A 25016-nucleotide genomic window follows, 5' to 3' on the forward strand; every position below is an offset into this window, starting at 1 on the left:
TGTACTAACCTTCAAAGGTAAAACAGGAGCAAGCTGCGCACAGCCATTTCAGGATTTTTTTTTTGGCCGGCACGTAGCAAACATCAAATCGGTTATTCTGTTTCAGGCAGCTTCAGTGGACAGCTTCCTCCGCGTTGTTATCGAACTCGCTTAGCTAGTTGATTTTCCGATAATCCAAGGCCTTTCACGGCTGTTGATTTATTGTTTTCGACTAATACAAGCCCCTTCGTGACTGTTAATTTATTGTAAGACGTGCATCCTAACACGAATCATAAAGTCCACTCGCCAGCATAAATCCCGTTCGAGCTGCGTCGTCTCCTCTCGAACCGATACCTAAGTGCCATTTTCGTTCTCCTTCGCAATTATAAACTGCTTCATATTAACGTCGAATGTTTCGGTATAGCATAAGTTGTGATATGAACGCGATGTGTATCACCAAAATGCAATCAAGTGAGAACAAAATGCAAAATGCGTCAATGGGAACGCTGATCAGCGGTTGAGAAGCGTAGCAGACGCTCAACTTCCGGGACGAGCCATTGAACTTCCGGTGGCCGTGCGCGCGCCAGGCCACGACAGCGGCGAAGCGCCATCCAGCAACTCTATTGGAGATCAGTGGGTGTAAGTTAATGCTTCAAGTAGCACGACACTCTCGAAGGCAATCGTATGCCTTTTTTGTCGCGTTCTGTCCTCCCACATGCCAGAATTACAAAAAAAAAATCCGCTTTGTCCCCGGGCACGAAACGAATAAACTTTCGGTGTTTTGTAGCTCGTGGCCTAAAGTCGTTGCTTGTCGTTCTCGTTGCTGTACTGACACCAGAGCAGCTTAATGCATAGATCAGGAAGATTGGCTGAGCAGAATTCTGCTTCTTTCTGACGGATCAAGAAAATATTGATACCAGCCGCGTAATTTTTTTTCCTCGTAAACGCTGTGAGCAATCATCAACTTTTACACATGATTGGGTAGACAATAACTAGCACTTAGTCCTTGAAAAGAGAAAAAAGAAAAGTAGTTTTTGAAATATTAGCTACAGAGCCAATACGAAAACAACCACTATGGTTGTGTCTCTTCTTGTTCTTTCTTGTTCCCTCCCTCTCTCCCCCTCCTCTCTCTCTCTCATATATATATATATATATATATATATATATATATATATATATATATATATATATATATATATATATATATATATATATATATATATATATATATATATATATATATATATATATATATATCATCATCAGCCTGACTACGTCCACTGCAGGACAAAGGCCTCTCCCATGCTCCGCCAGTTAACCCAGTCCTCCATACACGTATGCATATGGGAGGTGGTGGCCAGATACTTCACCAGGGTGGCCAATCCTTCTCTGGTGACGAAGTGCGTTCCCGGCGGTGGTTATCGGTGAGGCCGCACCCCAGGCCTCGTAATGCAGTTCCATCACCACGCGGATTTTTTTTATCCGGTTGGGAACTGCGCGGCACCGGGATTTGAGCCACGGACCTTTTGCATGTGAGGCGGATGCTCTAACCACTACGCCATCGCTGCTATATATATATATATATATATATATATATATATATATATATATATATATATATATATATATATATATATATATATATATATATATATATATATATATATAAACAAAGAGATCTAACAGACAGTAATGCCAAGGAATGTATAGGGGAAGTTATTAGACCAAATGAAATGTAAATAAGAAAGGAAAGTGGGTGAAAGAATAACCAGCCGTGAGCAGGAATCGAACCTACGACCTTCGAATAACGCGTTCGATGCTCTGACCACTGAGCTATCACAGCGACCTTCCCTCCATCCAATTTTTGGGTTTATATATGAATTTAGCCCCGCCGCGGTGGTCTAGTGGCTAAGGTACTCGGCTGCTGACCCGCAGGGCGCGGGTTCGAATCCCGGCTGCGGCGGCTGCATTTCCGATGGAGGCGGAAATGTTGTAGGCCCGTGTGCTCAGATTTGGGCGCACGTTAAAGAACCCCAGGTGGTCTAAATTTCCGGAGCCCTCCACTACGGCGTCTCTCATAATCATATAGTGGTTTTGGGACGTTAAACCCCACTTATCATTATATGAATTTAGAAGTAGGAGTGTCAGTCAGCGCCATCTATAAGCCAAGCGGCGAGTGTGAAACACGCTTTTATGCACATGTGTGGCGTCACGTAGCACGTGAACTTATTACGAGCGGGCAGCTGACCAATAGTCCCTCGTATACAAGCTAATGACACCAAGTCTGCCAGTGCGAGACCCTCGTTTAATGAATAAGGGAAAGAATAAGGGCATTACTGTCTGTTAAATCTTTTTAATATTGTGTCAAAAACACGGAAAAACGAGCCCTTACATATACACTTGTTTTCATATATATATATATATATATATATATATATATCGATAGGTGTTGGCAGTGCTGCCTAATGTAGAGATGCAGTAGAGGATAAATAAGCTTGGTTATAAGTGCAAGGACCGTTTTCGAAACGCCTTTCACATAAAGCGACGCCTATTATGCAATGCCGCCGCAGATTTCTGCGGAGCTGCGATGCCACATTTCAGTTGGGATGAGCATGATGTGATATTAATTTTTATAACAGGGTCATGGTAACCATTACCTGCTACGTACAAGACAAGATCGTTCAGTACTGTCAAAATTGCCAAACAATAAACAAAAAGACATGCTCCGTTACGCCAGAAAAGTTAGCTTAAGATTGCTTGATTCAATGAATTGCTCAATAATTGACTCATTGAGTCAACTAAATTGATTGATTCAATAATTAAAATAAATATTTTTTGTGTACCTGTGGCATAAACAATTATTAAATTTAAGCTCTCATTTGCCGAAAACTCATAGCAACAGGTGACGCAGAATATAAGTGAACAAAGCTGGGTCAGTTCCTTTGGAAGGAAAGTTGACCTGTCGAAAAAAATAGACAAAACATACCAAGAAGGTGCCAAATGCCACCTGGTACACACGCAAAACTTCGGCCCCATATCTGCACGTTACACTGCAATGTCATCAAAAGACAATATTCTTACGTCTGGAGAGAGTGAACAAATTGTTTATTTGATGTTCTGCGCACGAAAATCGGTGAATGGTATTCTGGAGGGGCTGCGTTAGAGTGCCTCGAGCGTGCAGCGGAGGCGAACGAGCACATCAAGTCACGTGACACATGAGACATAAACGCTATCTGGCAGTTATCTTGGAGAACGAAGCTCGCGGTTTGCGCACCAGTCTCGGAGGTGATAAGGTGTAGAACGCAAGGCTACGGGTAGGTGCCAGCACCGTGTCGTCTAAGCAAAGCGTTGGAAACACTTGCCTTTTCGTGCGAGCGTTGCATTGTTAACGCAGCGTGATAAACGCTACGTTACTTAGAATTACTTATGTATGCATTTTCTAGTAAAAGGACACACATACATAATATTGACGTGTTGTTACGGTGACTAAGATATTCGCAATAATTGCTTTTTAATTGACAATCGCACAAGTATGAACGTTGAATCTTGAGCCATAATGGTGGGCGCTGCGGTTGGGGTTGGCCGTTTGGAGTGCCGTTTGGTGCCATTCGGAGTATCGTTTAGAGTTGAAGTACATGCAGATAGACCAAAGTTTTTGTGTCGAAGGTCCTCAAGAAAAACTATCGTTTGTAAAAAAGTAGCATAGTATACAGTTTCCCACGCAGGTTGGCCCATCTGTAAGATTAACGGAAGCGACATTTGCGTAGGAACACAATCACGGGCCCATGCATTTCCCAGTACAGCCAACAGCTTGTGAAACCGAGTATATGTGTGCTAACTCTCCTCTTATTACAATGACATTCATTTGACTAATTCCGTATTTTGCACCTTTTGTTCCGTTTCAGTCGAAATACATCAGCAGCCATGGTACGTTCCAGACGAAGGTGTTTCTTGGCAAAAAAGTGAAATCCCCCCCCATGAAGCCAAGGCCAACAGCCTTCACACGAAGAAAACAAGAGCTGCTGTGGATCGTCACAGCAGGAAGTTTTGATTCGTACGTAGCGAGGATGCAGTAGACCAAACAAGCTAGCACAGCAGAAAAAAAAAACGCCGTGGCATTATCTTGGAGGTGCAGCTTAAGATACATATATATTCAGCACCAACATATAGCCGAAGAGAACTAGATTTGAGGTCGGCTGAAGCTGATTGGCCTTGGCCTGTTTCACGACGAGCCTCAAGGGCGATGGGGCAGGAGGCAAACGCTGGCTCGAGAACGGCTTCACTTCCGGCGTGTCATCTGAGCTCATGCCTTTCAACAGCGTGGAGAATGAGACGATATCCACGGGAGCGTTTTCCACCGAAGACGTGGTGCTCGGTCCTCGATACGCCAGCACAGTTCGCATCAGCCTCATCGGCGCCATGCTCGTCCTGTCGCTTGTGGGCAACCTGCTGGTCTGCTACAGGCTCCTAACATCCAGGCGCCACCGGCTGCTCAAGGCGCAAGTGCTATTCCTGAACCTGGCCCTGGCCGACCTGCTGGTCACACTGGTTACTATGAACTCGCAGCTGTTGTGGGAGATTATGGGACGCGTCTGGATTGCCGGCGACGCTACCTGCCGCGTGTTCAAGGTGCTGCAGACTTACGCACTCGTCTCGTCCACCTACATGTTGGTGGGAATCGCCGTGGACCGTCACTTCGCCATTTGCAACCCACTCGCTCCAGCGCCCAAGCCCCGTTCGGTAGCAGTGGCCTGCTGGCTACTGTCTCTTATTCCATCGCTGCCAAACCTCTTCGTGTTCCGGCTCGTCGCGGTTCGGGACAAACACTACTGTGCCTCACTCTTCTACATATACCGTGACTCCGCCATTGCTCGGCAAGCCTACATGGCTTTCATCTTCGCCTTCGTGTTCATCCTGCCGTTGGTGGCGCTCGTGTCGCTTTACACGAGCATTCTACTGCGCATGTGGAAGGCGGATTCAAATTCGTCCTCTCCGCGTCCGCCACCGGACGCATCAGTGGGCGCTGCATTTGATGGAGGCTGCTGTGTTGTAGACGGCGCCAGGAGCACGATGCCGAAGGCTCGCCTGCGGACGCTCAAGATGGCCGTGGTGATATTCGTGGCGTTTCTCGTGACCAATCTTCCGTACATGGTGCAGGAGATGCTGCTAGCGTTCGCGCGAAATGTCCAGCTTGGACCGAACCTGGTCGCCGTTTTCGGCGTAATATCAGCCCTGAATAGCGCCGTTAACCCGTACGTGTACCTGGCCTTCAACGGCGGTGCAGGGGTCGCGTGGTGTGACACCAACGTGTGCGGCCTGTGGCACCGATTGACGTCTTTTTCAACCTCGAAGCGGACAGTTGCGGTAACATACCGCGGTCCTTGGTCGGCGGCTCAGTCACGTCGTCGACGGCGGTGTCTGACGAGAAAAGCTGGGCCGCCAGCTCCCGAAAAATGCGAGAGTTGCGAAAAACAGCGAAGGGTTGAGAATGAGCCATAAAAAGTCCCTGCAGGTGTTGAAGGTTACTGAGTCAGAGCTGAACCTGTACTTACAGCCGTGTGGGTTTTTCGACAGGCGAAAAGCGAATAATGGTGTCATACCTGACGAGCGGAGTAGACAGAAGCATGTATTTAGAAAATATACTGTTAGGAACACAATTACTGAAATGAAATATGATTTTACATATTGAGTCTAGTTGAAAATTTATTTTGTTATTGGCGCATACAGTAAAGCACTGCTTTATCTCGAAACTCATTGCTACGTCTTTTAAAATACACATAAAACGTAGAAGATGCTAATTCATACAGTCACTGACCAATTTGAATAAAATTTGTGGCAATATAGAGGAAACGATATAGAGAAAATTGACAAAGAATATGATAGCTGTAATGGGAAGTATGAGCGCAGCTCTACATGTGCTTTCATATGAAAGCATATCAAGGCAAATAGTTTGAGAGAGGCAAGCATGTACAATCAGCATAAGAAAGTTTAGAACCATAAATCTTGCAAAAAAGCTGAATATTACAACTGATTTGGCAGGGAACCCTGAATTTCAATTCCCAGCCTCTTTTGAGAGCGCTAACAACACGCACTTTGCAGTTAGACTGAGACCACAAGCGTCATAAATAGACGACATTATAAGCAGGAATGAGTGCTCAAGAACTGTATTCTAAAAAATTCCTACGGAGATTGTAAAAGCAAAATCTAGATTTGGGACTTGGAATTGCTGCCTGAAAGTATGCGATTATAAAAAAAACTAAAACAGTAGAAGCATGAAATTCACATGCTCGTAACCGTGCACGCAAAGAAAACAAAAACGAAAGAAAGAGAAAGACAAAAAAAGATAGAACCAAACAAACATTGACTAACATAAGAAACAATCTCTATTAACTAATGCTAAACAATGAATAATAACTAACATACAAAAGAAGTGGATATCGTCGTCCCGCTATGTTCGTTGAAGCATCTAGAACGCGTGAAATTACTTTCTTATGTTGCACTTCATGTGGATAAGCGGGTTTTCCAACTCATCTTCACAGGCTCGAAATTCGAAGTTGCCTTTGCTACACTTATGTTTTGTGCTTTGTTAGGTGTGGCTGAGGAAGTGGTGACATCGTTATTCCGCCCAGAGACGCTGAGTTGTGAGCTCTAAGGTTTCGATTTTCTTTAGATTTCGCACATGCCGATAACTTTTAGGAAAAAGCAGAGAGAGAGAGAGAGAGATAAAGATACAAGGAAAGGCAGGGAGGTTAACCAGACGCACATCCGGTTTGCTACCCTGCACTGGGGAAGGGATAAAGGGGAGAAAAGAGGTTGCACAAAGATGAGAAGGTACACAAAATCACGAGAACACTCGGGGAGCACACACAGTTCACAGGCGGTCGCTCAGGTTTGTTGACTTAAGGAAAAAAGTAAATGTACTTACAATCCGTACATGTTAACCTTCTCATTAGCTGGATAAAGCTAATTCATTAGGTTACAGGTATCTCCGACAAAAACCACATCTCTATTCTCTTGTATTCAGATAGCGAGCCCTTCAAGATTAACTTTTTTCATAGGCCTTGAACGTGCCTTTTACGGGTGCGGTAGGAGGCTTAGTGGCCAATATTTTGAAACTAAAGATCTTGAATTAGTCCAGTGTTCACTGCAGAAATAGAATGTGTATGTGATTTCGAAGAATTATGAAGCACCTCTGCGCGTAGATGCAAGTGAAACCCTTGAGGTCAACCAGACTCCAGCATAAACGTACGTTCTATTTGATGTTCTTGTTGGCAGAAATAGGTCAAGAAAAGTCGACGCTTCGGTGGGTAAGGCGCAACATGAACATAATCGATAGGTACCCCATCAACAATCTTTACAGGCCATGACGACTAGCAATTTCCGCATGGTTGCTACGATATGATTTGGGGCAGCTTTGATGCTTGTGTACTGCAGATAATACGGGGTGTTACTGCTTTACCACACCGCTACTCAGGCTCACAATGTACTGGGCGTCGACGGAGCGTTAGTGTACTTTGGAGGAGGACTTTTTTGCGTATATCTTCGTGTAAAAGCTTTTCACGAGAACCTGTGTAAATGCCTGTGTAAATGCCTGGTGGTTGGCAGCTCAGGTGCAAAATAACATTCATCGCTATAGAGTAAACAACTGTACCTATTTCGATAGCAACATTAAGAGCCTGTTATACCATCTGTGCCAAGATGTAGTACGAAAAATTCCATGGCGCAGCTTGCTTTGTTGCAACCGCAACCGGAAGAAGGATGGTACCTTGTAGAAATCGCAGGGCCGTCACCTCTGTGGGTGGAGAGGCGGAAGGGACTGTGTCAAAGCAGAGTGTCAGCTCTAACAAAGCGGCTTGCCGCTGACGCATATCTCGACGAGTATTCTCCGTTCGCAGTGTGTTCGCGTGGTTGATGCGAACGCTTACTCATTCATTCGTGATGCGAACTTCCTTCAATTTGAATGGCCACGTGTGCATATTGCTTTGTGTTTACCCAAATTAAATTACTTGATGATGATAATTGTTGGGGTTTAACGTCTTAAAACTATAAAAAGATTACGAGAGAGACCGTAGTGGAAAGCTCCCGAAAGTTCGACCGCACGTCCAGGTGTTCTCAAATGCGCACCTAAATCTAAGCAGATGTAAAAATTATTCTGTGACTGTAAATATTCTGTGGAGGATAATTTGCATTACAATTAAATTTATTATTTAACTTCATTAGTCATGCACTGTTACCCTAAAGCGAAACTTTACTCACTGCTTGGCCATTTTCCTGTCTTGGGTATGAATGGCTGGGTATGAGGTTAAAGACTAGAAGGAAATTGCTCACTGCTACATGATCAAGACTGAACCGGCTGCTCTTCCTCAGAGTGACGATGCAGGCGATGCTTCGGATCGCGATGCACGGATCGCTGTCGTAGGCAAAGGTTCTGATGTTATCAGTATTTGCGCTGTTGCGTACAGTAAAACGACCAATAACAGATACTCGTTGCTGGCTGTGATTCGTGTAGCTCGAACGACATCGGTCATGTGGACAAACGTTCAAACCGGGTTATCAAAGCAGCTATTCTTGCAAGAAAGAGCTGGCGTTACCGCACACTTACCCGCTGCGGACAGGAGCGGCCAGACACAGCAACGTATGCCGCGCGAATACCTCCCATACCACATCGGGAAGCGCCAGCTCCCGTACTGCATAGGAATCGCGAATTTCTCGGAAGGTCCAGAGTTAAACGATTTTGTTTCAATTATTGGTCTCAGAGCCACCAGAGCACCCTAATGTAGAACTGTAAACTGTTCAATAGATCTCCTGCATATTTTCGTCCAAGAATTAATGTACAGGAACGTCTTGTAGGCTTGACTAAATTTCAGAACGGTGGTGTTACGCTGAAGGTGTTTATATTCACTCATGCAAAAGTATATTTTCATGCATATATTTCATAATAATGTGCTCCGTGTTATTCTTTTTTAGAGATAACGCATGAAGCTTGACTTGCAAGCCTTAAATAGAGGTAGTGATAAACGTACAGAAACGCCTACAGAAAGCAAACTAAACCCGTTCGATGCGACATTGTCGTCACCCTATGATATAGTGTCTGACACATTATATATATGGAGACGCTCCGCCGGCGTGCTGTGACGAAGCTTGACTTGCAAGCCAAGTCTTGTTTATCACAAGAGGTAGTGATAAACATACAGAAACGGTTACAGAAGGCAAAAGCAAGTCATAACACTTAGCTTGAATAATTGACTTGCTTAAGAGCAGGTGATTTCATCTGCTTCAAATAAAGGCACAGATATATAAGAGCATAGTAATCGGGCCCCATGTAATTTGAAGCGTTGCCACTCTCATACTGGGAATATAGGAGGATCTGTGTGAGAGAGACATCTGCATGTCTTAGTATGTAGGCAAGAGCGTCATGCATATATATATATATATATATATATATATATATATATATATATATATATATATATATATATATATATATATATATATATATATATATATATATATATATATATATATATATATATATATATATATATATATATATATATATATATATATATATATATATATATATAGGTGGTCGCGTGTTGTGCATGCATACACATGGGCATGTGCACGTATTCTGCTAGATGGAGCACATAGATTGTAGTCTTTTCTGGTGCGTGTGATTTATGAAATTGCTTGAGTGTATTATCCCTGTGTGCTCTATCGGCGATAACTTGGAATTACAGGCTGCTACGGAATAATAATAATAACAACAACAACAACAACAACAACAACAACAACAATAATAATAATAATAATAATAATAATAATAATAATAATAATAATAATAATAATAATAATAATAATACTAATAATGTTGTGACACCTAACCACTTCGCAGGAGACAGGTGACATCGACGCAGTGGCAAGTGCTTCTAATGCACGTATAAATGTTATATGTCTCCTTCAGGTGAACCTAAATTTCTGGATTTCCTTTGCTTTTGCTGGAACGCCACCACAGAGAGCTGCACCTTGGGTGCACTGTCTTGAATTAGACATTGTAATGTAGGAAATAAACAAAACCCACTTAAAAGCATAGGTAGACGATGTACCCCCATGCTCACACTTATTCATCTACACGCCATTGCAAGGTAAATATTCTTGTCAGGTAGAGCAGGTTCCCTTTGCTCTTAATAGCAGCAAATCAGCACGGATAAAGTTACAGAGGAGCCAACGTCTGTTCCTTGCATTGAATGCGAAAACACTGCTCATCAGGACGTGACGACAATTTCGGCGTCCATATCACGCGGCTATGTGATGCGACGTCATCACAGCAACTCTTGTGACACCGCCGCCGTAGCGATACTGTTAGACAGTTTTCTTGCGACAATGCCACTCGCGGAAATGATGCCTCATTTTCGCCATCATGTAGACATGAGAGTTTCGAGTTTATCGCTTTTATGGCAGTTCCGGCCTCAGCACGTCGACGGTTTCACAGCATGCGAGTCCGTAGCGCCCACTGCTGTTGTAATCGCTCCACGATAAATATAACCCAGTTAAGCATTTATATAGCTTTTCGGAACTGGTGTAGCTTTTATTACATTTGATCTTAAGAAAAAAACGAAGCTATAGGCTACCAAGAAGAACCACTGAGGGCTGAGGGTCACAGCCTTCTACCCTCTACATGGGCGCGGCAATGGCCTTCCGTTAGGAAGTCATGACAGCAACTCCTCAGGATCAAATAAAATTCGTTGCCTATGTCTCTAGGCACGCCACGAATAGCGCACAACAGATAGTCAGGAAAATGGTATAGCTTGTGTCTTATTAGAAACCCATTTGATGATCACAGGGCATTAGGTTTGGTAATAAAAATTTGAGAAATAGGCTGAAAAGCATAGAATAAAGAAAAGAGTGAAATATCGATTATTAAAAAAAGGCCATAGTTCTACAAGCAGCACGTACATAGGCTTTTAATGGTGATGACAATGATGATCACGAATTCAAAATATAGCATCATCCAACCTCTAAGCTGAATTGGCCAAGGAGCCAAAAATTGCGTAACTACTGAAGAAGAACTATTCAGTGCATCGGTTGATAGGTAAAAGAGTGACTCAGTGTATAAAACTTTGTTCGTAAATTATTCACTTAACGAAGTGAGTTAACGATACGCACGTCAAACGCAGTAGCACCAAAGTTATTTTTCCATATCACAAAGTTTAGCGCGATTGTTTTCAAAATATCTGCTTTGTTTAAATCAGCATTGGTGTTCTGATATAATGCTTTGGTGTTCTCAGTGACATTGTCTCAAACTGCTGTATGCCCGTTATTGGGAAAGGCTTATGTGAAACACCGTAGCATTTTGCTTCGCAGATTTGTTTCACATTTAGCAAAACCGGTGACAGCCTTGTCATCTTTGATTAATAAGCATGACATCGTAACTCATCGGCTTCAAGTAGTGCTAGTGCACCTTCGACAACTTGGGCAAATAAAAAAAATTTATCACGATAATTCTTAGTCGACAAATGAAGTTTACGATTTATTGTGCTGGAGGCATTTGCCATATTGAAAAAATTATTATGATGGGCAGCAATGAGAAGTGACCGGGAATGGAAATACTGGATTTAAGTGAAAAAACGAGGAACAGTACAAGAGTGTTTTCTGCAGATCGCGTGAGTGTGATGTCACATGTTCATGTATAAGGATGTCAGCCTTGTTGAAAACCATGTTCGATCACACAAAGAAATAACAATAAACCTGCCTTTTTTAAGTTTCATTGTTATGCAAATGCCTAGACATTGACTGGATGATGTAATAAAGTTATTTTATTCACGCACCTGTAGTGGCATTGTCATGCATCTATGGTCCGACGTTTTGAAGAAACTATTATACAATATTATTATCCTCATGCACGCTCACTTACGTATTATTTGCATGGTGCTACTAAAACCTATATAAGCATTCGACTTTTGAAGACCTCACTTACACGTTATGTTTTCAATATGCGCTTTCAGATTAAGCGTGACCGTTGGTTTTCTCTATTTTCGATCTTTTCATTCCCAGTCACTTTCACCCAAAAGTTCAGGGCAGCAAACCATATGCGAGCTTGGTTTACCTTCTTGTTTTTCAATCCAGCATCGAGCTATAATTGGCTGTCCCACATGTCTCAAAGGTACCAAAGCGAAGCTCTCAACTTCAATTATTTTCTGACATTAAAAAGGAACGTGGCCTATCCGAAAATGTTGAGGATCCCTTCCACAGTCGCCCATACGATACGAAGGTGAAAGCCAGGCTCCCGATGTATTAGAGACTAAAACTATCAGAACTTGAGTCGCCATGCCTTATCTGGTGCGTGCGGAACTTCCTCTGGCACTGCACACTTCTTAGGTATATCATATCCTATAGGACATGTCTCAGAGTCTGCCACAGTGCAATTTCCGCGTTACTAACAGTCAGTATGCCAAACCACGTGAAAACTGCGCTTTCTAATTACCTCCAAGACACCATGGCCGCTCTTCAGAAGCTTTGTATTACACTTAAGGAGGAGGGGAAGGGGAAGTTACCTTTTCGCACAGTGCTTCCAAGCTCACTCCTGTGAGCAATAATGTTAGCGTCCAAATTGTACTTTCTCTGACAAGGATTTCATTCTTGTCACACCATATTTCAATTTTTGCCATATCGTTAGAAAATTGATCTTAAGCGCACTGCGCAAGATTTCAATTGTGTACACACTGTCCGGAGTTCAAAAAGTGGGACATGCGACTGGCTACTCAACACAACTGGAACATCTACTTGCGAGGAGCTGTACAATCATTAAAAACAAGGTTGGTCAAGCTGAAACTACAGTCATCGGTAACAGACCTTCTGGGACAGTGGCCTAACCATATTCGTAAAGCGGATGCTCTTAAGGGCGTCATGAAATTCTTGATAAAGATGGTCGGAATTTAAGACGAGGTAAACATTTTTGCAGGCAAGTACTTTCCGGCTACAGCCTTCCTCATAATGCACCATCCTTCTCTTCTTTTTCTCTCGTTGCTTCCTTTACCTACTTGTAAGTGGTAGTGCAGAGCTCTTGCGGCTCAACTAAGCTTGTAAGTCTCAACTTAATGTAACTTACTCGCTCGGTTTTTCTGCAATAACACCAAGTTCTAGACTTTGCGGTGGATAAAGAAATAAGTGACATTTTCTGCTGCCCAGAATAAAAGTAAACACTTTACACAGGCCATGGTTACACATTTAGGCAGAGAACATTAGCTTCTCATAAATCCCTGTATCAGGCAGTGCTTTAGGATGTTCAAAGTTTCGTTGTCCTCATTTACTGCGTTATTAATCAGCGCAACGCTGCGCTTGATCGACTTTTGGTGTGCTTGTTGCAAAGAACCGAAACAAGGCATTCTTCTACTACGGCGAGTTGTACCTGCTAATACCGTAGCGCGGAGGAAGGGGACAGGGGTGCGTAGGAAATCGAGAAGGCAGGGAAAGCTCGCCCAAGCAAGTCCTTGTTGCAATTGTAATCCTCGTATTAAAGCGACTCCTCCTCCGCGCATTCAGAGAAGTGTGGATTCAAGCCCGAGGAATGGAATAATCTCTTCCTGCTCGATGTGGTGGACTCAACTTTTAGAACAGACACACGCATAAACAAATGGCAGTAGAGTCGGACCGGAAGCCCCATTTCCGCACCTGTGCGGAAACGAGTAATGGCTGGCACGTGTTCACCCAAGCAAATGGCTCGAAGCCGACCTCGCAGTGCCTGCAGCGGAGCGCTCATTTCGACGATCTAACGGAGGCGCCGCTATCAGTTACCGCCTACTATTAGGTTACGCCTGAATGTTTAAACAGGAAAACTAATTGTACCGCGAATGATCATTACTTAAATAACTCCATATGCGTAAAAAAGAAAAGCACGTTTTTCTTCTTTTTTTTCTCTTGGTGGACCTAACTTGCAACGTATACAAAGGCAATTCTCCCGACCTTTCCCCAGCTTTGAAAATTTTGTTTCTATGTTTCAAATGTTTTCGTAGTGCCACATTCGTGCAGATCTCGTAAACAATGTATGTTAGTTACACATTTTTTGAAAGATGTAACAGCTTTATTTCTTGTGGCTGGGATGCCCATTTCTTTGTAACTGCATTACGTTCAAGCATTTTAGCTGTGCTTTGTTAGTTACGATTATTTATTTATTTACTTATTTATTCATTTGCTTAGTTATTGTACCCTAAGCGCCCAAGGGCATTACGGAAGAGAAGGGAATATATAGGGAAAATGTTATACAGGGAGGCATAATGAAAAAAACTACATGCTAAAATACAAAGTGAATGGCGGAAACTCAAAGAAAGACCAACTATTAAAATGGGAGAGGAGACACATGAGAACAATTATAATAATAAATTATGAATTATACAAACAGGTACATGCATATAAAAATTCAGAAAAGAGTATATTGTGCTTTTTTAAACTTCATTTATAGGTATTTTAATGTTTTCCCTGTTTTTATCGAAAGCTGTTTTCTTCTTTTTTTGATCATCCTGATATTTTTCAAGTACTGGTGTGTTTCCTCGCTTCTCCACTATTATCGTGAGAGGTCCCCTTAAAACATATTGCTTTAACGGGAGGTAACATGGCTATTACTGGGTATACTATCGACATAAAAGATAATGGGCAATTGAAAAGAGCGCACCCAGATGTATAAAAGCTTGAGCAGAACAATGAATGAAAAGTAAGAAAGAAAGAAAGAAAGAAATAAAAATCAAAATCACACTTCAGGTAGGAAAAAAGGATCGAAGCATCCCGAAAACGACAGTCATTAGAAAAGCAGTTATTGAATAAAACAGCACAGATTAATGTTAGAGCATTTCGGCACTAAAGGAATACCGCACCCAATAGCACCACCTCATATTTTTTTTTCTTACAAAAAAGACGCAGGTTTGTTGAAAAGTCCGTGGCGTAAAACTAAAGCCCGCTATTCAACAGGGAGTCGTCAGTGACTTCTTCTTGTGTTTTCTTATCGTAGACTGAGAAGGACGGTCTACCAATGTCTCGGTATTTGAAAGTGCTCATTAACGGCAGCTGTATTTGTTGGAGGTGGGAACGTGTGTTCAGCCCTACAAAATGACAAATAAATAAATAAATAAATAAATAAATTAGACTCTTTATTTCTCCTTATCCCAGTTTATTTTCTCATTTATACCCGAAGCAGTGTTGGAAAATGGTCGCCCGCATTTTATTCGAATTTCATTCTTGGGAATTGGGAATTTCCGCAATTCTATTTGTTTAAATTCCTCGGAATGAAAAAAAAAATTAGCCCGTTCCCATTCCGGAAATGGCTGGGCAGTTCAAGTCCATTCCTGTGATTCCTCAACAAAGGCAATGCATCTTGACGACTGCATCAAGTTAGGAGTGAAAGCCGCATAAATATGATGGCATCAGATGCATTAAGAACTGCAAGAGTATGCAAAGCACGTTACCAAGTTTGAGGTCGAGGTAATATCTCGTGCAGTTTCGGGCAAAGGCGCCCATGTGTCTAGACAGAGAGAGAGAGAGAATAAACTTTATTGGGTTCCAGCATGCGGGATTCCCTCCGGCCGCGCAGGGCGTGGGGTTCACCCTATCTCACGTTACACTAGAAGTCCTAATGTCACGCGGGCCTAGACCTCAAGGCCTTCGTGCCCCGGCGCCGCTCGGGTTACTGAGGGTGTCCCCCTTTCGCCTTTGCAGCGCCAGTGCGACCTCGAGCTGCCGGACGGCCCTTCGCTGGTCTTCTGGGTCCGTAGACCCCACACGCTGTTCTACTTGCGGCGGTAACACCGGACCGTCCGCGCTGTCTGCGTCACATCCCCAGAGTATGTGAGCCAGGGTGGCTCTCGCGCTCGCGCACACACTGCACATTTCACTCACGTAGAGTTCGGGGCACACGTGTCGCGCTAGCGATGGGGTCAGCACAGTCTCGGTTTGGAGCTGGCGCAACCTCACCGCCTCCCACCGGGTAAGATCCCTGTGCGGAGGCGGGAAGCCACGCCGTTGCTCCCTGTACCACGCGAGGATGTCGCCGTAATCGAGCAGCTGCTCCTCGCCTTCTTCTTCGGTCGCCGTCGCGTCTTCGGAGGCGGGCGCGGCCGCGGTCCGGCACGTGGCGAGACCACGGGCCGCGGCATCCGCCTCCTCGTTGCGGTTCGGAGATCCTGGTATCAGGTCCCTACCCATGTGAGCCGGGAACCATTTTAGCGTCAGCCTCGACTTGGACTCGTCGCTTGCCAACGCCCTAGCAGCCGCCCCGCACACGGCTCCGCGCGAGAAGCTACGGATGGCCGTCTTGCTGTCACTGAGTATTGTCCGCACGCCCGGGGAGCGCGCAGAACGACGAGGGCGCCGTCTACGTGGACGTGGCCAAAGTCAAGAACAAGGACGCCTACGTGGCGGCGGCGGTCGCCGCAACGACGGGCAAGATCGTCACGTCATGCAGCGTGCGTACGCGGAGCGCGAGCCAGGCCGAGGTGTCTAGACAGAGGGGGACAATGCTGCGAAACGGTGGGGGTTGGAGGAGTACGAGGTGAGACGGAGTGCAAGCCGGCATTCATATACCCGCATTAGCGTGGATAGGCGTCTAGCGGCGCTCACACAAATGGAGGCAACGGCGCTATTTTGTGAGCGGCGTGAGCCATTGTCAGCGAATAAGATGCGTTGACTGCAGCCTACTCGTGACATGCGCGTAGTCTGTTGCCGAATGGATGCACGAAGCTCACGGAACGCTACTCACTTGTGATAGAAACGGAATCCGCCATTGAAAATTATCTTCGCGCTTGGCGACTGTCGGCGTTTTTCGCATTAGGTCATCTTTCTTGTCATGCGACTGAGTTCATTCTTTTGTTCGTGCAAGCTGGCTTTTTATACTAAAGAAAGAGAAATAAATAAACTTAATGTTTTTGGAGATGATATAAAATATCAGCGAATGTGCGTCCACCTTTTCACTTGTTCAGTTCTTCAGGAAATTGTTGTAGGACTGTTGAAAAGTTTGTTTGAAATATACGGGGCTGGCAGTGCTTTAGTGCACTTCTTGTGATTCCAAATAAGTATAAAAAAGTAACAGCTCAGAACGCAGCTCTCTTCAATTCATTACCTGCATGACAGGGATGCAACGAAGGTTCGCCTACTTAATGGTACAAAGCTTCTTTTTTTTTGCGAATAATGTCTGCTCCTTTCTTAAGGCTACACCAGCACCACAAAAGCACTGAAGATAATGCAAAAAAAATGACACTTCGTGTGAAATTACATGATATAAGAGTGAGACACGACGTCTGGAATAAGTTTGAATGTTTAGATGATTTAAAGAGAACCCAAATCTAACCAGCCAAGTTTGTGTGTATGAATTTCACCTGATTTTGAAGTTACGCACGGCGACTCAAGCTTGATCACCTGCCTGTGATTTCATACCCAGGGTATTTTTAAGAGTCAATTTAAGTACTGAAATTTCAGAATTTAATAGACAAATATTTTGGTGGTGTAGGACGAGGACCGCACAATAAAGAATTACCTCAAGGACTATTAAACTTTGCCGCATAACCAATAAGCAGCAGTGCCGCAGTTAGACACCTAACAACAATTCAAAGCTTCGTTTATCACTGAGTCACTAAAACGCTGCATTCACGCAATATTTTAGCTTCTCCGTGCTTGGAACGGCGCCAGGCGCACTTTACGACGCGTTAAACTAGAAAGTGGCCCCTGCACCTAAATGATCTTCGCGAACGTAGGGTACAAGGCTGATACACAGCGGTCTCGGCAAGTGTACGAAGTGATCTTGTTGCAGCACACATACAGCCGAGCAAGGCCGAATGTATCTGAAGATTGTGCTAGGCAGACGTACAAGAACTTTAACTTTTGGTAATAAAGCAGGACAAATCGCTCTTTGAAGATGAGCATGACGTACGTGCACGTACACGTGCTAGCCTAATGTGTCTAGCAGGCGACATAGGGAGCCATGCACACTAGGCGTGCTTCAGCCAGTGGCCACCAGGTGGGCACTCCCCTCGATCAAGCTGGCAGTGAACACAAGCATCGCGTCAGCGTCAATACGCATCACAACTGAGAGAAGTGCTTTGCTTTTCGAGTGTTCGTCCAAGTCACCGACGGCGACAGAAGCAAAAACAAAGAAGTGAAGGTTGGGGAGACAGCAGGCGGCTGCAACGCTGGCGAGGGCAAAGTAAAATACCAAGCATTAGAAGGGAGGGGATAGGTTGTAGCTGTAGCTTCGCACGATCAACGAATGACAGTAGCATACAGCCGTGGCAATTCTAAGGATGGAGCCGAACTTCGCGGCAACATGGTCGATATATGGAAAGAATGTAGTAGGCGCGTTGTCTACAAATGTGCCGCGCTTGTAATCAGCCGAGACATTTTAAAAACACTACTTTAAAAGTTTATATTCGAGGCCGTGAGTTACTAATGTTTGAAGTTTGAAAAACAGCGCGTAGACGAAAATAAGCTCTATTTATTCCATTCCATTCCGAGATCACGAAACTGTGGGATGATTCCGGAATCGCTACGGTTTCGGAGTGGCAACTGCAAAACGGTAACCCCCCCCCCCACACACACACGCACACACGCGCGCGCGCACACGCACACACGTGCGCGCACACACGCGCACACACACACACGCGCACACACGCGCACACACACACACGCGCACACACGCGCACACACGCGCACACACGCGCGCACACACACACGCGCACACACGCGCACACATGCACACACACGCGCACACACGCGCACACATGCACACATGCACACGCACACATGCACACATACACACGCACGCACGCACGACCAGTCAACACGCTACCAAGATGCTCATTCGCATAATCTGTGAGTGTTTATTTTATTATAGCATGTTCGAAAACAGAAGCCACATAATAAAGAAGAATCAAGGCAGCATCGCACTCGTGTTGCCAAGCATGAGGGAAAGGTGGAGCTGGGTTACCTTCTTTGTTGCTGTGTGGTCTTCTTTAATTTTTTGTTGTCTTTCCAGTTTCTTGCTGTGTTTTGTGTCGTCATGCCGCTTTTTTCCTATCTATCGTTCTATTTCCTCCGTTCTTACTCACTCTTCATATTTCCACTTGCTTTCTATTTTTCAGTTTTTCTACGTGATTTTCACTTGCTTTATTTACACAAAGCAATAAGAGCATACACACGTGTTACAAAAGTTCTCCGCACTTGATAGGTGCAAAAAGACATCTACCTTTCCTGTGGGACATTATTGTTTTATTCACTTATGATAACCTCCGGGTCAACATGCATTACAGAGCAGAGTGTTCAAGCATTAAAACAATGAAATAAGTATGGAGAGGCAGTACAATGCAATAGTAGTTATTAGTAGGCAGAGTATAGAATGTTTTAAATCATAACTATACTTCTAGGAAATATACTTCTATATTTATGAAATAGCTTGTTGCTATCCAGACGTTGTGCAACACAGCTGACATGCGTTACATGTCGATAATTTTAGTTACCTCCTTGCCCCAAAGCATACTATAAAGAGTATGGACTCTCCAGTTTTCATTTTATAGAACGTCACCCCCCTTCTCATTTTTTATTTCTCAGCTTCGAAACCAGTGGAAAGAAATGGAATACAATGTTTGTTCAGTTTAAAGAAGCACAGCACGATACCCTTCGTGTTGAAACTTAAAAGAAAAACAAGAACAGAAAAGTCAACAATCAATAAACGTGGGGGCAGCTCTTTGCGGTGAGACACGGGGGATGTTTTCGGCGTCCCCGGTGGCCAGTTTCGTTAGAAATATGGAACATACTCTTTATCGACCCTGCTTTTCTGGTGCTGCGATGACGTGGAGTTCTTTTCGTGTTTTTCTTTTGAGTATTTTTTTCACACCTGGTACTGCTGAATAAATGAGCCACAACTCTGCGTTGAAACCACTCGTAAAAGCACCTGCTTTCGAGAGTGTTTCGTTCTTTATGCGTCATTTTGTGTTTGTCAAAGATCAAAGTTTAGCTTCACATGCGGCAAATAAAGTTTTTCGCCTACATTTTTCTTTTTATGAAGTCGCATTTTCGTCTACTTTTATTTCAATTGTAGAAATGCTTTAGCAAAATTAAAATGAACGACGCTTGCTTACGGTTACGGAATGAACGTATGTAGGACGATAGCTTATCAGGCAGCCTAAGGGGCAGGAAGCCTTTGTATATGAAGGCATGGGCAATTAAAAGCAGCCTGCTTGTCTGTATATTTAGATACAGTTCGCAGTGCAGTGCTTTATCAAACTCATATTATAGCTGTTTGATTTTCGTCCTACACATCTACGTATTACAACAAGACGAGAAAACAAAACAAACTATTTCTTCATGCTGCGGCCATCACTGTACTTTGGCGAGTAAAAGAGTTTTTTCTTATTAAAGAAATATTTTTATGTGACATCTCTGCACTCCCTTCAATGACTGTATTCTGCGAGGAGAGCTGCGAGGAGAGAATTGGGAGACCGACCGAAAAGAGATAATACATACTGGAGCAATAGCGGGGAGAGGACTGGACGCCTCTTTTTGCGAAGCACGCACAGCACACGCACCACGGGTATGATCTTGGCAGGCATGTGTAACCTAGGTCATAAACAGGATTTTCTTCTGGGCCACTGCTTGGCGTTTTTGTGGTTCCCGGAAGCGAAATGGCCGTGCCAAGCGAAACGTGCCTCCAAATGGGCCCACTCTAATGCGAGCGCTGCCATGGTTCCACAAGAGTGAGCTCCTGATTTTGTGGCTCCACCGCGATGGCACAAGTGCGCTGTGGGATGGTGCAGGCAATAAAGTGCGCTTACTTTACACACTGCACGTCTGTTCCAGTGGCGTGACCGGCACAAATCGATAGTCTCTTCAACAAAGGCCTCACGCGCCCATCTTTTCTTAGCCAGCGTTCCTTCCCTTTATACAAAAACAAGTCGATATATTTATCCTGTTCCGCCCTCCTGCGAAATCTTTCTGAACCTAAGGTGCTTTGACGTTGCCTCCGAAATCGGAGGCACTTAAGGTGGTCTTGCATTGCCTCCGTAAGTGACCCACCTTTGGCCAAGCAATTATGTCATGTAATGATGTCATTGGTGGAAGTAACGTCTATTTTACGTCATATCAACGTCCTAATGACTTCCACAATTTTGGTGTTTTGTGATGTCATGGTGACGCCATCAGGTGGCGTCATCATGGGGTGCTCATTTTTTTTGCACCAGTCGTGTTGACTCCTCCGATGGCGGACGCCGGCATGTTTTCTCGTTTGATAAGGCACCTGAGACTTCCGCCTCGATCATCCGTACGTTTGTCATGCACTAAGCTTCGTTTTTTTACCATTCACCTTAAACGACGGAGGAGTCTAAAGGGATGCCGAGACGTCATCTTTTGTCTCGCGTTGGGGTTATGTTTGATCGGCAGAACCCGAGCAAGATGCAAATTCGGACCGTCAGCGCTTGTTTGCTTAGAAATGTCAGCGTCGCCGAATAAATAAATCAGCTGTATGAGCAACTGAAGTGACGAGATAGCGATGCACGAAAAAAGCGAAAAGAAGTGGTGGTTACCGCAAGCGTCGGCCGATAGACGCACAGTTCTCAGGGCAGCAAACAGTACAAAGGAGACCGTACATTAACAAACCAGTTAACTGCGAGAAAACCTAACGTGGCATATATTGTCCCAAATCTATGCACGTAGCAATATTATAAAGCTAGACGCTATAACGGAGGGCTCTGAAAATTTTGATCATCCGGTGTACATTGCTCTGCACTGACTGCAATCGCACTGTACACAAGCCTTTAGCATTTATCTACTATAGAAGTGCAACCACAACGTCTGGGATCAAAATCGCGACACACACACACACACAAAAAGATAGAAATGGATATATAGTACCCCACAATCGTATGAAAAGAAGTGCAGAAAGAAGATCAACTCAAGGTAACTACAAGAGAATGACAGGCGAGTCAATGCTCCGTAGTTCGCACGGCTCTCACGAGTTCTCGAACCGTTTTTATTTTTTTCCTTGATATTTTGCGTCGCTCTAGATGTAGTCAAAGCTCGTACTTTGAGTCGTTTTGCCTACAATTAGCAGTCTTTGGTCATTTTATTCTGAACATAGAGGAAGCGAAATGCACACTATAAGACAAGATTACGCAATCTTAGCCACGAAACAGGTCACGAAACAAGCTTGACGCCACCTATGACCTTCATACCGATCTGCTGATGATGAAAAAAACACAACTGATGATTGATTACGCAACAGTCCGCCATGACGCACTATGCACGCCATCTCAATCTAACGCTTTTTCGAATGCTCCCGAACCACGTATTTCCATAAGAGAATGAAAAAAAAAAAGAACCTAAAGAAGAAGCACCCTAACGTTTGAAGTGAAAAATTCTTACAACTTGTTTTTTTGTTCAGCGTCTATCACTTGGCACTAAAGTGCTTCAATATCAGAGAGATTTCTTCATTCGAGTCGAACAAACCAGGAGTGCGATATCGTAAAGGTCTAGCTATACGTAAGGTTTATGATTGAATGCCGAGTCTTACAATGCGAGATGCTTTTAGTGGGCATGCACAATATTTCAACTCTGCCCTCTTTCTTTGCGCCATTTTATTTTCCGCGCTTCTGCCTTCAAACAGGTGTCAGGAATAGATGACGCATAACTAACAGAAAATGCAAAACCCAAAAAACACGCAGGAGACAAACACGTTTGATCTTTATTGGAAGGCTCAGAGTGCAACCAATAAAATAAAAGACGCCCTTTTAGGAAGAGCATGAAGCAACTAGTCGACATCTTTGACCTGCGTCACCAAACCGCTATTTTCGCTCTATAAAGTGCCAGAAATCGACATTTCGACTTTAGCGTTACAATGAGAGCTGTTCGTGATACAGTGAGAGACTGACTGAATGAGGAGCGGGCGAATTCCCAGAGGCTGCTGTGTCGCTCGTTGTGACATTTAGTGGCCAGATGTACAAGCTGTAAAAGCAAGACACCAAAGCGCAACGATTCTGACGAATGGGCTTGCCGAGAAAATTCAAAATTGGATGTGAAATTTTATTGCTCACATTGTGTAATAATTTTAGCAACGTAGATGTCGAAAGAAGTGAATAAAGTTTTCTTTAGAGATGCTTTTCATAAAAACTCCACTTTTCTTCGATAAGTGGTCTTAAGAAAAGCAGTTGCTTAAAGCATCGTTCAACGCGAGGAAGGCGAGTGGATCCGTATTTCGCGTAAAGCCTCACTTTGGTATCTAGAAAGAGGGATGCCATTTCTAATGAAAAATCCTTGGGCTGCCATTATTTCCCCTGTGATGCAACGGGTTAGGTTTTCAAGAAATCTCTACTATTGTTTCGTGAATTTGATGTAGTGGTTACCTAAACAAATAAATTTGTGTGGAAACTGACTACAGGTGAACAAAAGGTTCCTAAACATGTTTTTCTGGCACAATTCTTGAAACATGAAGAAATAACAGAAAAAAAACACAAAGGAGTGCATGTGTCTCCATCTTTTAGGTAGCAACTGACCTGAAAGCAAGTTATAGAGCTCGAGATGAAAATCAACCCTGCTTAGCTGCCATGCGCTGTGAAATTAAAGTGAAAGATGCCAAGGACGTATATTATTGGTTTCTAACCATTCACACTAAAATAGCACTTGAAATTGAGTTTACCGCTGACAGTATAATCACTTTGTAGGACTTAAGAGCCAGAACAGTATTTTTACAGCAAAAGCAGCTCCGAGGTGATAACAATGGTGGTTTTATGCGTCGTATTTGTGTGCCGTTGCTGTTGGTATCCGAACCGCTATCCCGCTAATTAAAAAGAAAAAGAAACCAAACGTATAAAAGATATGCAGGGTAAAATGAGGTGAAAACCTGGATCTTCATCATGGCAGGCCAGAATTCTACCACAGAGGCATGTCGTTTTTTTCTTTTAATGCGGATAGACACATTGTTAGTATGGAAAATACGTTGTAGCGCGTATTGCACATTTTTCGAATGGGCCTTAAGTATTTTGTGTTCTATTTATATACGTAGAGCTATGCCGGTGTCTGAAACTCTTTTGGAAATAGATACTCTACATGTTCCCGTTGAAAGGAAAAAAACGACGTTAAGATGTGTAGTATGGTGTCGTAGAAGAGTTAAATAACCAGGCATCACACAATGTAGAATGCGTGACGAGTGGGTCGTTGAATGCACTAAACCTATTACAAAAGCCGCCAGGCCTGCGCAGGATGCACAGAACCGTCACAACGAAAGTTAGAAAAGCAGCCTTTCAGAGCCTCTTTTTAACGCTCTTTGGGCGTTAAAAGCTACTGCAAGCACACGTGCACTGCGCCATTAATCATTGTGTAGTAGGCAGACATTCACTGTGCCATCATTCGTCGTTCTCCAGAAAAGCGTGGTACCAGCTGCACAATTGCAAAGAGCTTTGTGCAATTTTTTGTGTGCTGTGGCTGACGGCGATGAAGAATTATGCCAGAAGCTTTTGTCATCCCCACAATATCCCACAGTGGGTATGTGCCACAGGTTAACGAGATCAAGCTTTTGTAAATGGTTGGAATATTGTACAACCCACTCGTTCCGCAATTCGCATCGTCTGACACTTGGTTGGTCCTTCGCTGTTCTATAACGCTTTATTACTCGTAAATTACTTTCCAAACATCAAGCCTGCCTAGGGCCAATGTGCAAAGGTGTTCCAATCCCCAACTTAGAGGTTGAATACTGGGCTGGCATAAAGGGGACCCAGGTTGAAATCCCACTGCGTCCTTGGTGTTATAGAGGCGAAGCTCTCAAAGGCGTGGGTCTGTCCATCCCTTGTATGTATGTACGTGATCGCCTATAGTTCAACCTTTGCAAAGTGACCACTACTTCATCTTTGCAAACATCCCTCTACACCCCATCACCGATCCACCACTTCACTTACCATAAAGCTGTTATAATTAAGGGGGAACGAAAACAATGTATAGCTACCAGTTTACGAATAATAAAATTTCTTGCAAAAATATATATTGTTTGCAACGTCTCTGATGATGTACCGGGCGAT

General features: G+C 43.8%; 1 protein-coding gene across 1 annotated transcript in view; it reads left to right on the top strand.

Annotated features, from left to right (window-relative positions):
* Positions 1-5666, top strand: part of LOC119165431 (oxytocin receptor) — a 50468-nt gene extending 44802 nt beyond the window's left edge. Inside the window, exon 2 of the mRNA XM_075896296.1 lies at positions 3885-5666. Within this exon, the coding sequence (XP_075752411.1) occupies positions 4285-5478 (1194 nt within the window). The 5' untranslated portion in view covers positions 3885-4284 and the 3' untranslated portion in view covers positions 5479-5666. The remainder of the gene's footprint in view (positions 1-3884) is intronic.
* The last annotated feature ends 19350 nt before the right edge of the window (positions 5667-25016 follow it).

This window comes from Rhipicephalus microplus, chromosome 1 (assembly GCF_043290135.1).
Source record: "Rhipicephalus microplus isolate Deutch F79 chromosome 1, USDA_Rmic, whole genome shotgun sequence".
Taxonomy (NCBI): domain Eukaryota; kingdom Metazoa; phylum Arthropoda; class Arachnida; order Ixodida; family Ixodidae; genus Rhipicephalus; species Rhipicephalus microplus.